The sequence below is a fragment of the Vanacampus margaritifer genome, chromosome 5 (assembly GCF_051991255.1).
Source record: "Vanacampus margaritifer isolate UIUO_Vmar chromosome 5, RoL_Vmar_1.0, whole genome shotgun sequence".
NCBI lineage: Eukaryota > Metazoa > Chordata > Actinopteri > Syngnathiformes > Syngnathidae > Vanacampus > Vanacampus margaritifer.
Window position 1 is genome coordinate 31066341 of NC_135436.1, and position 16673 is coordinate 31083013.

The 16673-nt window shown below is 49.5% G+C and overlaps 1 protein-coding gene across 2 annotated transcripts in view; it reads right to left on the minus strand.

Annotated features, from left to right (window-relative positions):
* ltbp4 (latent transforming growth factor beta binding protein 4) overlaps positions 1-16673 on the minus strand; it is a 27348-nt gene continuing 10675 nt past the window's right edge. The window contains exons 8-34 of one of the 2 annotated variants that reach the window (XM_077565131.1): positions 15128-15230; positions 14504-14566; positions 14174-14296; positions 13566-13742; positions 12671-13387; positions 12482-12604; positions 12276-12407; positions 12064-12189; positions 10458-10577; positions 10283-10396; positions 10034-10153; positions 9825-9944; positions 8542-8667; positions 8069-8197; positions 7873-7995; positions 7654-7779; positions 6580-6723; positions 6122-6367; positions 5981-6052; positions 4967-5095; positions 3675-3815; positions 3242-3394; positions 2306-2389; positions 1640-1739; positions 957-1207; positions 630-773; positions 1-392 (exon numbers count right to left, since the gene is read on the minus strand). In XM_077565131.1, the coding sequence (XP_077421257.1) occupies positions 250-392; positions 630-773; positions 957-1207; positions 1640-1739; positions 2306-2389; positions 3242-3394; positions 3675-3815; positions 4967-5095; positions 5981-6052; positions 6122-6367; positions 6580-6723; positions 7654-7779; positions 7873-7995; positions 8069-8197; positions 8542-8667; positions 9825-9944; positions 10034-10153; positions 10283-10396; positions 10458-10577; positions 12064-12189; positions 12276-12407; positions 12482-12604; positions 12671-13387; positions 13566-13742; positions 14174-14296; positions 14504-14566; positions 15128-15230 (4149 nt within the window). In that variant the 3' untranslated portion in view covers positions 1-249. The remainder of the gene's footprint in view (positions 393-629; positions 774-956; positions 1208-1639; positions 1740-2305; positions 2390-3241; positions 3395-3674; positions 3816-4966; positions 5096-5980; positions 6053-6121; positions 6368-6579; positions 6724-7653; positions 7780-7872; positions 7996-8068; positions 8198-8541; positions 8668-9824; positions 9945-10033; positions 10154-10282; positions 10397-10457; positions 10578-12063; positions 12190-12275; positions 12408-12481; positions 12605-12670; positions 13388-13565; positions 13743-14173; positions 14297-14503; positions 14567-15127; positions 15231-16673) is intronic. The other variant, XM_077565132.1, reaches the window with a different exon arrangement.

Consider the following 16673-nt stretch of genomic DNA (forward strand, 5'->3'; position numbering starts at 1 on the left):
TTTTGGGCCAAAACAGTTTTACTTTCAGTGTCACGGTTGAAAAAAGAAAAAAATAGGAACAATAGTGACAAGGCAATTTTCTGCTTCCATTAGCAACTGGCTAACAGAAATGCTAACGCTAAACTCGGGTTCCACCTCCGCTCGGACTTCCCGAAGCTCGTTGGAGTCCAGCTCATATGCTGCCGTTTTAGCCTCGTCCCCGCCCCGCTTTGGACCGGCTCCACCCGGTCCGGTCCGGTCCGGTCCGGTCTAGGCGGGCACGCAGTGGTTGAGCCTGCGCGACATGACGTAGCCGCGCCGACACACGCATCGGAAGGAACCGTCCGTGTTGACGCAGCGCGAGTTGACGCAGGGGAAGTCCACGTCGGCGCCGCCCGCGCACTCGTTGACGTCTGACAACAAAAGACAACGAATGATAACCAGGACAGCTGACAACCATTTTTGTAACCCCTCCCCTAATTGGCAAGCCAAAACATTGCGTTTGAAACGATTCAGAACAGGACGCTCCGTTTACGGCCCAACAACTTGATGTCACGGTTTTCTTTTTTTAAGAGACAGTGTCCCGAATTGTTTTGTTTTGCGGACACATCCAAAAATCCAACAGGCAAGCGGGCGGGCGGGAGTCTCACCGATGCACGTCATGGCGGCGGCGTCCAGACGGTAACCGCGGTGACAGTCGCAGGTGTAGCCCTCGTCCAGGCGGACGCACGTCCCGTTCTCGCAGCCGTCAAGAATGCCGCAATCGCTCGGGCCGGCCAACGCGTCGTAGCGCCCTGAAAAGCACACACAGGAAGTGATGTCATCACCCTCGCGCTCGCTCCACTTGGAGGCCAAAATGATTTTTTCAAAATGGATTCTAAATAATACATTTTAAAAAAACTGACCGGTGTGAAAAATCAAGGAGGAAAAAAACAACTTTGTCTGCTGACATTGTTACGAAAACAAACTAATCTCACGCTCATAAAGCCTCCGGGGGGCGGCGGGAGGGGCGAACGGCGGTCCGCGTCCCCAAGACTGGCCCTCCTCGTCCTCGTCCTCGTCCTCGTCGAAAGGAAGCGGCGCCAAGCCGAGAGGAGGCGCGCCCGGCGCCGGTGGCGGCGGGCCGGCGGCAAACGGCGAGCCGGCGTCGAACGGCGAGCCGGCGGCGAACGGCGGGCCGGCGGCGAACGGCGGGCCGTCGTAGTCTCTCCCGACGTAATAGCCGACGCTGCGCAACACAAGACGCAAGCATTTGTGGACATTCGCTGGCACGACACGTCCTCGTCTTGGTTGGGAAACGCGCACGCGCTGGAAAAGTTGGCAGAGAAAAGAAAGTAGGAGAAAAAAACTAAAGAAAAATATTAGATGAGAAATAGAAAAATATAAGAAAAAAGAGGACTTTAAAGAGATACTTGACGCATTCAGCGATTTTCAATATTCTATACAATTAATGTGATAACTTGATTATTTTTCATCCAATATAAATACATTTTGCCACTTTTTGTTGACAGAAGAGCTTTAAAAATATAGTGCTACAAAAAGCAGGTATAAATCATAAATAATGAGTCCAAATTAGGTTTTGGGTCTAGGAAATGCATTGTCAATGAGATGTCCCCACAAGACATGCAAACCCAACATGTGTGTGCGTGTTTGTTCCTACTCAAAGCGAGGGGGCCCAGAGTAGGCGTCGCCGCCCCCTACTGGAGAGTAGTCGTCATAGTCGGTGGCAGGGGGGACATCAGGGGGGAACAAGGGGGGACCTGGGGGGGGGAGGTGAGACGCAAAGTAGAAATAAACTCAAGGAGCCACTTGCTGCTTCACCAAGCTGAAGAACAAAGACATGATTACGGTGATCATCTCCAAACTGAGGTCGTGCGTGTGCTGGATTGAAAATGTCAAGTCAAAAATTAAAATGTCACGCTGTATGTATCATTTGCAGCTTTTTGTATATGAAATCAATTTTCAATTGTGATTTTGTGGTTCATAATTCATCGAATGAGAAACTCCATCATTGGAAAAGCACCTCGCCACGAACATCGCCACGCGTGGCCACGAACATCGCCACGCGTGGCCACGAACATCGCCACGCGTGGCCACGAACATCGCCACGCGTGGCCACGAACATCGCCACGCGTGGCCACGAACATCGCCACGCGTGGCCACGAACATCGCCACGCGTGGCCACCATCCTCACCAATAGGTGGCAGTAAGGAGCCAGTAAGCTGCTTTGCCAACCGTCAATGGACAACAGGGAAGGACAATACATTAGGTACACTCGTGTGAATGAATGAAAGAAACAAAGAAAAACATGGGTTTGTGCCTCCACCTCTTCCGGGTCCGAGCGCTTCCGGTTCAGGCGGGTCAGGGAAGACGGCCGGAGGGAAAGAGCTGCACAGGCTGCCAAAGTCATCTGTGGAAACGACACACGTCGTCATCGTCATCATCGTCGTCGTCGTCATCATCGTCATCGTCATCATCGTCGTCGTCGTCGTCATCATCATCATCATCATCGTCATCGTCATCGTCATCATCGTCGTCATCATCGTCATAGTCATCATCGTCGTCGTCGTCATCGTCATCATCATCATCGTCATCGTCATCGTCATCGTCATCATCATCATCATCATCGTCATCGTCATCGTCATCGTCATCATCGTCGTCATCATCGTCATCGTCATCATCGTCGTCGTCGTCATCGTCATCATCATCGTCATCGTCATCGTCATCATCGTCGTCGTCGTCGTCATCATCATCATCATCATCATCGTCATCGTCATCATCGTCGTCATCATCGTCATCGTCATCATCGTCGTCGTCGTCATCGTCATCGTCATCATCGTCGTCGTCATCATCATCATCATCATCGTCATCGTCATCATCGTCGTCGTCATCATCATCATCATCATCATCGTCATAGTCATCATCGTCGTCGTCGTCGTCGTCATCGTCATCATCATCGTCATCGTCGTCGTCGTCGTCATCATCATCATCATCATCGTCGTCGTCGTCATCATCATCATCATCATCGTCATCGTCATCATCGTCGTCATCATCATCGTCATCGTCATCATCGTCGTCATCGTCACTTGAAGCAAACTCAACACTGTCAACGCCATTTTGAATTCAAGGCTACTTCCATACAGTGGCTCGTGTTTAGTGCCATCTAGTGGTCAACTCATGTAATTCAACGATTTCGTTGACTAGCACTAATTGAAAGCTGGACTTTTACAAATGTGGGTCAAGGGTCAAGTGTTGCGTTTACCTGAATGGCTTTGCGGGCAGAGCGCGCACTCCATGCCCCACCCGTGGCCGTACAGACAGCAGCAGTCGCTGAAGGTGACTTGCACCCCCAGCAGGGGGCTCTGGCACATCAGATCGGCGCTCACCGTCTGCCAGCACACCGACAAGTTCTCATCTGCCGGCACACGCACGCACACGCGTATAGTCAACATCGATTGGCTTCGTCAGACTGTTTGGACAAATCAGTCATTGTGTTTCCAGCAGCTTCAGAATTGCAAAAAGACGCAAAAACAACACTTTTAGAAGGTCACGTTCTCAAAAAATAACGACGCAATCGAAGGCCTGTCGTTCATGCAGAACAATTTGAGCAATCTGGACTGCATCGCGACATTTGACCATTTCTTCCAGGCAAGATTATTTTCTTTTTATTTCCTTTGGGCTGAGGTGCGACTTACCGAGAGTGAGGTGCGAGGCGTTGACGCACTTTTGTTGCGTGTCGTCCAGCACGAGAGGCGGCGGACAGCTGCAATAATAAGAACCCAAGGTGTTGACGCACGAGCCGCCCTCGCACCTCTCGTGCTCGCACTCGTCCACATCTGAAGGGAACGCAAAAAGAGGCAGAAAAGAATCCATTTTCAAACTAAAGTTTGCCTCAGGAAAGTCAAAAGTGACGCTTGAGGAAGCCGAGGGCAGCGGCCAACCCGGAACCAGCGTGAAAGCAACCCACCAATCAGGAGCGGCCGTCCGTGCAGCTCAATTTGCATACGCCACCGATAAGCGGCGTGGGAAGCGGAAGGAAAATGTCGCGTCTCCGCCCACAAACGTCCCCGACACGCCAAAGCAAATCCTTCCCACGACACTTTGAAAGGCTCGCTCGTGGTCGGCTGCCGTCCTCGGCTGCCTCGGGTTCCACTTTTCAATGTTGCGTTTACAAACGGCAACGGAAAATCCATCGCACGAACCTGCGACCAACGATGTTCAAGCGCCGCCAGGCCAACAAAGCCCAAATAGTCCATGAGCCGAGGTCATTTTTGCCCAAAACCAAAATGGTGGTCAACCCGGTTCCATGTTTATGTTTGTACGTGTCGCTACATGTCATTGGTTACACTAACTCATGCTAGCATGTCTATTGCGTTTATGTTAGCATCGAGCTAGCTGACTTTTGAAGATTTGCTTCACTAGTAGTCAGCTGACCTCATTCCTTAAAAAAATTAAAATAAAAAAAAACACCCGCTGGCCCTAAAGTTCAAGTACACGTTTTTTTTCTTCTTTGCGCCACAGGCCAACTTTAAGCTCGGCGATGCCAACTCAATCAAATAAATGTCATTTTCCTCGTTAGCGTCACTCCAATGTTTTCTTGATGACGCGTACGGCGGCGGTCCAAAAGGAGGGTGAGACTTGATGATGTCATCGTGGAAAACACGCACGCACGGCAGGTGGACAACGACAACACGTGTGAAGGACTTTAACGGCGTTCCTCACGTGACCTTTGATGTCTTTCCACAACACGCACGCACGCCGTTAAACAGAAATGCCATTCATCCGTTTGGGCCGCCTCCCAAAAATTTGCCGTTGGACTTTTTTCCTTAATGAGGAACAAAACCCCCCCCAAAAAATCACTGTCTGATGAAAGAGAATTCCAAATTGATGGAGAGGAAATTGTTGACAAGATGCGATGAAGTCACACGTCACGTCTCAGCTCATCAGAACCAATAGGACCAAAGTGTGCACGTGCACGTGCTCGTACCGACACACTGGAGTCGCGGCAGGCTGTACACGAACCCGCTGGCGCAGTAGCAACTGTAGCCGGGAATGTTGTTGACGCAGACGCCGTTCTTGCAAACCTGCGGATGGAAACGCTTGCACTCGTCCACGTCTGGAAGCAAAAACAAAAGCAAGGACGACATTCAGCACAACTTTTTCAACAGGTTTTTTGGGGAGTGATTATTGATCATTAAAGGATGTTGGAAGTCGCCAAACGGAATCAATGAGGTCAAATGACGGGCTGCTCTTGAGCAAGTCAAGAAAAATGCTCTTCATCCGTCCTACGTTTTTGTACACGAAACAAATAAGACATTTAATACATGACAGGGAAAAAAAGCAATTCGAACCATGAATACGGAGCAACAGGGAATCAATGAAGTCATTGACTGGCAGCCATTTGGACTGACGCAACCCCCTTCGCTCCCTCCTGGCTGTTGGACCGATTTTGCAAAACCCGCAGAATATTCTGTTCTACTGCGATCAAAACGTGGAAGCCACCAAAAGAAAGATTAGCGGCTCTTCTTTCATCTCTTTCCGTTTTGCAACAATTAGCATTAGCATATAGCTAAGTTTCATCATCATTCACAAATCTGTTTGAAGCTGTGGGGAAAACCACTTTTTGCAACGTCGCCCTGGCTAATCTCTTATACTCTGCTGCCACCTGCTGGCCGTTTTTGTAATAACAACCATTTCTTCAACCGCTCTTTGCAGTTGAGAGGCTGCATCAAAACGCTTCTGTATGCTATAGCATTCATTTTTTGAAACCATTAAAAACGTATAACTACGTCTTTGGGACACCTACGTTTCAAATAGAACGCATTTATAAGTATAATATTCAAAAGTATAAAGTAGAATTGATCACATTTTCCATTTTTCTTTTCAAAAATGTTGACTCCACAAAACGAGCAGGACGCGAGCAGTCTGACAAACACCGACGGCCCGGAGACCAATCTGTCCGTTGTCGGAGCTAATAGCTCAAAAGTATAAACGTGCTCACCTGTGTAGCTGAAGTGGGCCTCCCCGGCCGTCACGTATCCTCGCCCACTGGGACACAGCGACAGGAAGTCGGCTGCACACACGCACACACATGAACATGACAGATGAGGTCACGGCAGGTGGGCGCCAAAGGGGCTCTCACCCGAGTGGGCGGGGGGGCAGGCCTGGTAGCGGCATCCCAGGCCCCAGGCCTCCCCCAGGGTGCAGCAGCACTCCTGCCGGCTGATGTTGGCGGCCAGCAGGCTGCACTGCGACGAGCCCAGCTTGAAGTAGCACTCGCGCAGCTCGCCGGGACCCGGCGCCGGCACCTCAAAGGCGCCCTCGGGGATGGATGATGAGGACGATGGTGACGATGGTGACGACGACGAAGGCTGGATCGGGAAAGCCGCTGCGGTGGAACGAGAAAGTGGACCGTCAAGCTGAAAATCGATTCTCATTTCCTACAATTCAGAATCCATTTGAAATGTCCCAAACAAAATGGCCTCCGAGAGGTTGTGTGGCCGTCAATCCGGGAAGTGCTCGCCTTGCCCACGTGCCAGGGCATCGCGCTCAAAGGTGTGCGTGGAGGGCCGTGGAATTCGAGCGTGCGTGTGCGGATACCTGGCGGCAGCGCGCTCACGCATCGTCCGGCGTCCGCGTCAAAGTCTTCCCCCGCCGCGTCGCACCGGCATGCGAACGAGCCGTCCAGGTTGGCGCAGCGAGCCCGACCGCACACGCCCGGCACGGACGCGCACTCGTCCTCGTCTGGAACACGCACACACAAAGAGGAGGTTGGAAAAAACGGGGGTGTTGGAGTCCCCTTTCCGCCAGGGGTGAGGGATGTTTGCTTTTTCTCCTGCTCAGCTTTCATGAGCGGCGCGCGTTGTTGCCGCACGCGTTGTTGCCGCACGCGTTGTTGCCGCACGCGTTGTTGCCGCACGCGTTGTTGCCGCACGCGTTGTTGCCGCACGCGTTGTTGCCGCACGCGTTGTTGCCGCACGCGTTGTTGCCGCACGCGTTGTTGCCGCACGCGTTGTTGCCGCACGTGTTGTTGCCGTTGGTCTTCCCACAGCCGTGTTTATTTCCGTACACGATTGGAAAGTCATTGGGAGTGTCAAAGGATTTTCGGGGGTCTTGACTCAAAAGCTTTGAATTTTTTGGTCATGTTGAAAACGACTGCCGAGGTGAATTGAACGAGATCAGCATTTAAGGACAAGATCAGCAGTTGAAAGCAGGGATGTGCAATTCATCGAAATTCAATTACGATTTCGATGATTACCCTCCACCATTATAAAATGGGCACAATCGTACAAAAACGATGATTAACACTCGAGCTGCAACGAGTCCTCGTCGTTTGGGCCTCGGACACTCGCTGAGATAGCCGCAGTCAAGCTAACGGCAGCACGCGTGGCAGCACGCGGGGCTGACGCTGAGACAAACCCAATTTCAAAAGAAACTTGACCTTATCAAGTAGTATATGTAGATCAATTCAATTTGAAATTGTTTCCGCAAGCGTGTGTGTATAAGGGCTGACGACGACGTGCTGGTCTAGTCAGAGTTTGTGGACAACGGCGATCGAAATGTTTGAATCGGACAAAAATCGTAATTTTACTTTTACTTTGAAATGTTGAAAAAATGGTAATAGCAAAAAGCTGAGCAAATTGGACACAAGAAAAAAGCATTGCGGCCACGTACCCACGCAGGAGTTCCCGTCGGGCGCGGAGATGAAGCCCGGGTCGCACAAGCACTCGTACGTCCCCGCCACGTTCCGACAGACGGCGTGCCGTCCGCAGGCCGACCCGTCGGCGCACTCGTCCACATCTGGGAAAACAAACACGCACGTTCACATCCACAGCGGAGCGTCACATCTTTTTCAGATCAAACGGACGGATGCACGTCAACGTTTGCGTGTACCGAGGCAGGCGTTGTTTTCCGGGTTGCTGGCGAATCCCGGCCGGCATCGGCACGCGAACGATCCTTCGGTGTTGACACACTCGCCGTCGACGCACACGTTGGACCTCACGCACTCGTTCACGTCTGCGTCACACGGCGTCTTACAATAGCTCGTGCGCGTCGCCGCGGCAACCGGCAGAGGGCAAGTCGGACCTACCGATGCACGTTTGGTTGTTGTCGTCGCCGAGCGCGTATCCTTGAGGACACACACACTTGAACGAGCCTGGCGTGTTGACACACTCTCCTGTGGGAGGGCACCAGTTCTCCTCCACGCACTCGTCAATGTCTACACACACACAAACACACGCACACGCAACGTTGCAATAATTGCACACACGCAGCAGCATGCTGTCTACCGAAGAGCTGCAACTAGCGATTATTTCAGTCATCGAATAAACTGTCAATTATTTTCCCGAATAATCAATGAATCAGATTTGAAAAATGGGGCATTATTTCAAATCAACAGTTCATAAACATAAATTCCTCATTGATTTACAAAGTAAAAGCAATCGTTTTATTTTGGTTCCAAACAAAGATAATCGGAGGACTTGTACAATTAAAGAGCTAAAATTCAGTGCTAATGGACAATCTTTAACGTAAAAAGATATGAAAACAATTCCTCATAATGACCTCTGCACGGCCGGCCCCGTCCGAAGGTTCGATAGCCCGGTAGACAGTCGCAGCGGAAGGAGCCGACGGTGTTGACGCACACGCGCTCCGCCTGGCACGCGGACGCGCTCGCGCACTCGTCCACGTCTGCGCAACAAGATGAGGCCAGCGTGTGAATGAAAATTGAAAGCAAGTCAATATCACCCGATCGGTTTCAACAGTGAATGTTCAATTTTCAGTTCTATGAGGTTGACACACTTAATAATTCATTAAAAATTGATCTCTTAACAGTCATCAGATTTATTTATTTTTTTAAGGCTCATGTCAAAGTTTGGAAAATGCAGACTAGGGTTGGGTGCCGATTCAGATTCACAAAATCGATTCACAAGGACCAGATTTGATTCGATTCACTTTGATTGCTTTTGCATTCCGGTAAGGATTTCATGCAGTACCAATTTCTATGTTATATACCTTTATATTTTTATAATTGACATATTTAATTTAGTATTTGTTTTAAATCATTGCAAACATCAGTGAAAAAGTTTCTGAATTGACCTCACGTGTAATAAGACTCAAATGTCCTCAATCAATTCGATTCGATTCTCAAGGGTTCAGTTCCATTCAATTGACATTTTTCCCAATTCAATTCGATTCGCTTGAATTCAATTGGTATTGATTTATTATGGAACATGAATTCTTCTTAAAGATCAAGTGCATGACTTGAAAAACTCTACAAAGGAATTCCAAAAGGAATTTTGCGGAGGCAGTAACTGGGTAAATAATTCAATAATTGTACATCAATATTCTGAATAGTCTTAAAGTGCAATAAGTCAAGTCTTTCATTAATGTAAGAAAATAACATTCAATTCATGTGAACATAAATTTCAAGAAAACAGTAAGATTAGCCTTTGAAATTCTATTTTCTTATCTCTAAGTTATGGGGAATAGATATTAAAATAATTGATGAATGGTTTTATGAATCGATATCAGGCTCAAAGAGGAAAAGCCATTTGATATCGATTTTTTAAACCCAGCCCTATGAAATACTTACTATTTTTTTAGATTTATACTACCCTATGAAAAGGAAAATGTATTTCATTTGATTCATTGATTTCAATTATTATTATTATTATTATTATTTTAAACCCAGCCCTGATGGTAAATTTGTCCTGGCCCACAATCGGTCATTGCGTGTGTGTGTGTGTGTGTGTGTGTGTGTGTCAGTGAGCGATGCCGTGTGTTTTGGTGTGTATACGTGTGTGAGAATGTGAGGTTGTGTACTGCCTGTGTGTGTTTGTGTGTACCTTCACACACTCCATTGGTAGCCCGGTGACCTTGGCGACAGTCAACACACTTGTAGGATCCCTTAGTGTTGACGCACTGGCCGCCAGGACACATCGCTCCGTCCTCACACTCGTTCAAGTCTGTTCAACACGCCACATACATACGTGTGCACACTTCTGTGCGTGTGTGTGTGTGTGTGTGTACGCATGTCTTTGTGCACGTGTGTTACCTGTGCACTGTTTGTCGGTCAGTTTGTATCCCGGGCGACAGGACACACAACGATACGAGCCCACAGAATTGACACACATCTGACCTGGACACTGAGACGGATCGGCACATTCGTCCACATCTGGACACACGCGCGCGCGCACGCCCAGGTAACATTCCCACAGACATGCACAAGCATCCGCACACACATGCATGTCACGATGATGACATCATCGACTGTTTCACGTTGTGTAAATTGTGATGTTGTCACCTGCACAGGTGTTGTTGTTGAGCTGGTAACCGTGACGACAGAGGCATCGGAAGCTTCCAGGGGAGTTTTGGCAGCGGCCGTTAGCGCACCGCGCTTGAACACACTCGTCAATGTCTGGGGGGACGGATTTACATACGGATAAAGATTTGATCTTTCTTTTGCGAAGTGGCCTTACCTGTGCACAGTCCGTTGAGAAGTGCGAATCCCGGCTGACAGGAGACGCAGCCATACGAGCCACGATTGTTGACGCATTCCTGGCCAGGACACAGCAGGGGGTCCTCACACTCATTTACGTCTGGGGGAGGGGGGGGGTACAGTGGGAAGGGGGAGGGGCCATAAACCACTTTAGTGAAGGTATCCGCATTAGCCATGTTAGCCACAAAAAGCACGTTAGTCAAGTGTACACACGTTAGCCACATTAGCATTGTTAGTCTGTTTGTCACAGCTTTGACATTAGCTTCATTTGCCTTCTTAGCTACATTAGCAATGTTAGCTACTAACTAAACGGAGACATCCACAAAAGAGACGTTAACCATGTTAGCACTTGTATCCCCATTAGTCATATTACAACACGGACTTACATCTGAATGGACCAACATTGACTTTGGGGGAAGTGAAGCCACTGATTTTCATTGCCGCTTGCTAATCCCGCCTAACTTGAACATGTAGCCTGCAACATTTTCACACTATTTTCTGCCTCCATGGCAAAAATGCCAACATGTATGACATACGGTTGTACCAAAAAGTCTGGGGAAAGTGCTATATGTACATTTCATTGTCAGTAACAGTGGCAACACAAGATGGCTGCCCTCTGGCTTCAGTTGCGAGTAGCCATTCAACAAGTCCGTGTGTTAATCACACTCACCACATTAGCAATGTTAGCTTCATTCGCCATTGCCGTGACATTAGCCACATTGGCCATGTTAGCCACATAAGCTATGTTGGAAACTTAACATTTAATTCGTGGAATAATTTTGGTACAGACCTGAAAAGATGCAAGTCACTTGCTGAATTTAAAAAAGAATGTTTCACTCTTAACTCAACTCTTAACCGTGGTACTGAGACTGAACAGACATGTTTTCTTTTCGTTGCTTTCGCTCAAACTTTCTTTAAGCTCCCCCCACCGCTCTCATTCACTCCCTGAAACAACACCGCCCCCCTGTGCCAAAGTGCAGCACTGCAACACGCTATCCCTCCATAATACTACTCTTAAAGGGCCACGCTTGGCTTGTAACAAAAGCAAAGTTATTGAAATCAGACATGAGCTGGTAAAATTGTAGAAATGTTCTATTTTTGCGTATGAGAGTAATAAAAATTGTATATGTGAGTATGAAGATGTATTATGGCGTATGCCCATGAATTTCACACGCATTTGCTGCTGGCAAATGCACGTAGGCCTACATGACAAAGTGCAGTTGTATACACCAGCAGGATTAGACTCTTTTGTTTCTCCATTGAAATATATTAACCTATTATTGTATCCATAATGAAATAAGTCAAAAGATACAACGAATAAGGGGTAGGACTAGATAAGTTTTCAACTTCTTCCTACTCCTTTTTGAACATGTAAACTGTGATTAATTGATAATCGTATAAGGTTTTTCTTTCTTCTTTTAAATGTTTGTGTTTCTTATTCTGCTACTTGTTTATATGTTCAATAAACCAAACCAAAAAAACAATGTTGCTGATATTAGCCATGCTAAGCACTTAAGCCACATTAGCCATGTTAGTGATGCTAGCCTCGTTAGCCACGTACGGACAAAATGTGGACAGGATGTCACCTTGACAGCGAGTCTTCCGAGCGTCTGTCTTGAATCCGGACGGACAAACACATCGGTAGCTGCCTGCAAAGTTGACGCACTCCCCCGGAGCACACACACCTCCAGTCGCAACACACTCATTCACATCTACACACGCACACACGCGCACACGTTTGTGTCACTCATGGAACCCCATGCAGCCAAGAAAACTGGTCTTGCGTGTGTTTGCTGACCCCGGCAGTGCGTGCGCTGGCTGTTGGCCTGGTAGCCTTGATGGCACACGCAGGTGTGTTTGCCTCCCGGCTGATCCACGCAGCGACCGCCGCCACACACGTCGGCTTTGCTCTCACACACGGCCGGCGCTGCTGCGCACACGCACACACAAATGTAGCAATGAGCCCGTCTTGGAAATGTTTGAGCCGCCGTTCGGAGGACTCACGCGTGCTCGTCAGTGGCTTCTTTGGAGGCACGAGATGTCCGCCGGGCCCGGGGTCTTGCTCGGGGACCCGTGGACTCGCTTCAGGGAGGGAGTCTCCTCCTTCCGCAAACACAGACAAGGCAGCTGCCGTTTATTGTGAAAGAAACGTTCCTGTTCCCGCCTGCTCCAATCGGACAATTTGTCGGCTACCTTGACTCCCACTTGCGTCTTGGTTCCGATTGGTGACTTGGTTTCTGCTACTGCCCTGGTTCTGACTGTCGCCTTGGTTTTGATTGGTGACTTGACTTTCACTAGAGCTTGGGCTGATCCTGGACCCTTGACCTCCTCTCGTGTCTTGGCGCCCACCGGGGATTTGGCTTCGGCCCGTTGCGGGGTTCCGGGTCTTATCTTGACTGCCAGCAATGCTTTGCTCCCAGCTAGTGTTTGGGTTCTGACTCGAACCTTGGCTTCTGCTAGTGTTTGGGTTCTGACTGAAACCCGGATTCCTTGAGATGCCTTGGTTCGTGTCAGTGACCTGGTTGCGACTTGTGCCCCGACTGCCCACGGCCGTACCTCGACTCTCGCCGGACGGCGGTGGCGATCTTACAGAAGACGTGGTTGGTTTGGGGCGGTTGGGCCGGACCGCGGACCTGTCTGGGCTTTGAGGTCTTTGCCGGGCGGTGCTGCCGGGGTTCACAGGTCTCGGCGGAAGCGGGCTGACGGCCAGGCGAGGTTGAGGCGGACCGAGGCGGCTGGGGGAGGGCTCGTGCTGAGATGCGGAGCTCGTACCGCGGTGCGGCTGCTGGTCGTCGGTTAGCAGCTGAGCTCCGCGGGTGCCCAGTTGATCTGCCGCTCTCTGGCTGAACTGCAGGACGGAGGCGGAGTAGTGGTAGCCCGGACCGGCGGGACAGATCTCCTTGAAAGCCGCTGGAAGGGCACAAATCCTCAACTCAAACGCAGGCTTTTGGATACAGCGACAATTTCCAAGTCCCGCCGCCTAATTTCTGTTATCGTCTGACCTTGTGGTGTTAGTATTATTTGAAACGGAAGCGGAAGCGGAAGCCCCTCCCCCACTCCCGCACTCCCGTCGGGAGCGTGGACTCACCCGAGCCGAAGTAGGGGCAGCGCTGGCATCGGGCCCCCCAGGCCTTGCCGACGCGGCTGCAGCAGCAGATCTGCTTGGTGATGTTCCTGAGGATGGGCAGCGAGCAGGAAGACGGGCCCAGACCCGAACCCAGGACCCGGTGGCACTGACCCTTCTCCTCGGATATCACATTCTGGGCTGCGCAGCACACGAGAGAGGACATTTCGAGCAGGACTGTCAAACTCCACTCATTTTGTTTCACTTTTGCCCCAATTGGATCTCAAGTGGGCCAAAGCAGCACATCTGTGGCCTAATAAGCAATAATTGAGCACAGACGAGTGGGTCGGGACACAGTCGCCATCAAGCGCATTTGTGAGGCGGGCCAAACCCAAGTTAACGGACGGCCAAAGAACCAATCAGCGCAGAGCAAAAGGTATGTCTATTGACTGGGCTGCGTCTTATTGCGCTGGCCCAAAACTCACACGTATGGCGGCGTGTAAGCAGAACCGATGCGGCCAACACACGCACTGGGAGCGGGTCAAGGGGCGGCAAACGGGTTTGATGTGGCTTCAGTGAGCCTCGGGAGGACCGCTGTGGCTTTAAGGGAGGACCGCTGCGGCTTTACTTACAGATGCAGAGTCCATGCGAGGCGTCCAAGATGAAGCCCGTCTTGCAGACGCAACTGTAACTTCCCGCCGTGTTGACGCACACGCCGTTCTCACAAAGGCCCGGCCGCAGGCACTCGTCCGCATCTACGCACAAACGAAGGCGGCGCCCTCTTTACTCGCTCGTTTAATCACTTCAATCAACAGGATAGAACATGAATGAAGGCATTTCCACTCATTTGACTTTTGAGGACGTCAACTTGAAAATGGTCTTAAGCGCAGCGCTTATTATTATTATTAGCCAAACCTTAAATAATGCTAACATTAGTGTTATTAATAATAATAAAAACTCACCGACGCATTTGGTTCCATTGCTTGGTTGGAAGCCAAAAGGACAGCTGCTGTTGTTTGGACCTGCTGAGTCACAATTTCATGACGGCTGATTGCGCAACAAGCTTGTGAAGACGCACACGAGGAAAGCAAATCCAGCAAATCCATTTTTGATGACATTTAACAGCGGGGGGGGGGGGGGGGGTGGATGTCGGTTCCACGCCATTCAAGTCATGCCCTCAAGAAGAACACATTTCAGAATGTGTGTGTGTGTGTGTGTGTACTTGCACATACAACCAACAGAGGACATTTTTGTGAAGTGAGGACTTTTTGGCCGGTCCTGACAACTCAAGACCTCTTTGGAGGGTCAAGACTTGGTTTTAGAGTTTAGGTTTGAATTGGGTTATGGTTAGGGTAAGAAATAGGGGTAGCTAATGATTTTTGATGGTTGGGGTGCGGGGAAGGTGCTAGGAAATGCATTATGTCAATGAGGTGGCCCCACAAAGATAGTAAAACAAACTTGTGTGTGTGCGCGCGCTGTTATGTAAGCCGGTCCCGGTGGGATCTTTGCAAATATTTGAGTGATCCGGGATGACGGCATGCGTGTTTGTGTTTGCTTGCGAGCGGAGGCGAAGTCGGCGTGCTGACCTGCGTGCGGGGGGCAAAGGGCGCAGTCGCTGGAGCCCCAAGCCTTTCCCAGACCTCGGCAGCACATCTCTTTGCTCCGCAGGCCCGGCAAAGGAGAAGTGCACTGTACGGACACGCAAACGTCAATAACAAGCAATCACTTCTGATCTGCTGCTGGTCTTGCTGCGCTTGACAAAAGCCATTTGTGGTCACACAACGCCTGCAAATGTTTGGAAGGTCAATTCCTATCAAAGCGCCATTTATTCTATTCAAAGGAAATGTGATTTGACCGAGAATAACTATGGTTTTAACATTTACAATGTCAAAAAATTACACAAGTGGATGAATGAATATTGAAGATCCCTTTTCACGTTTATGACAATCACAGCTCACCTTTTTTCTGAAGCTGAGCCGTGATTGGACCTTACCTGAGCAACTGTGATGTCATTTTCGTGTGACAGCAGGTGACAAAATGGCTGCCCCGACTGAGATGGCTCAAAATGGCTGCATCTAGACGCTTAACCTGCCGTGTTGAGACTTGTGTGGCTGCATTGAACAATATTATTGTCAAGAAGATTTGGGGGGTTGACTTCACCTTTAAGGATTTAGTTGCTGCATTATTATTTATTGGTCGTCAACAAACGTCCTTGGTGGAGGTCATAAATCGTCACCGGGTCCAATGTTGGCGGACGGCTCCAAAGTGTGTGTTCTTCTTTTGGCATGCAGCGACGCGCGAGTGCGTGCGTGGAAGTGTTTCCAGTTTAGGACACGGCGAGTCCTTCTGGTTCCCATTAAGACCCGATCCGCGGAGGTGCGCGGCAGCACACGTGTTTCCAGACAAAACACAGGCAAATAGTGAACATTTCCTTCAAAAAGGAGATTCAAGTTGTTTATCGTCGCCACCAACTGAAGTCAACACGAAAACTAAACATAAAACTAAGAGATTGACATGTTGACATTTAAGACAAGTGATCTACGTTGCCTTAAGAACAGCTGTGGCAAGCTTCATAGTTCATACAGAACATCAATGGAAAATGCCGTTGGCATGCTAATATGTTACCAGGCTACATGCTAGCATTGATCATTATTGTTTCACAACCGTTTAAGAAACTGGTATTTTGAACACATGGCGGTGTGGAACAGCCACTGATCTGAATGTCGGACTGGCTAGCGGCTAGCCGATAGCCCGTACACGCCCGTGCAGGCCGTCGAAGCCACAGGGTGGCCATCTTGCTCCTCCCATCTCGCCAGCAGACTACCGTATCAACTCTACGGCATACGTACACATTCGACATATACAGCTTGTTGTAGGCAGTTAGCGTAAGGCCCGGGGCGAGGTGGGGGGGGGGGGGGGGGGTTGTGGCACGGTGCTCACTATTTTTTCAAAGATGACTCAACAGGAAATCAGACTCTTGCTCCACCCCTCACTAAGATTTGAAATTGTATTCCCAAACATGTTCAAACATACTTGCGAGGACGTTTGAACATAATTGTAGGCTAAATGCTATAAACAGAGCATATTTTCCCATAATGCAATAGGGTATCGACTTGTGCATGTTCAATTCAA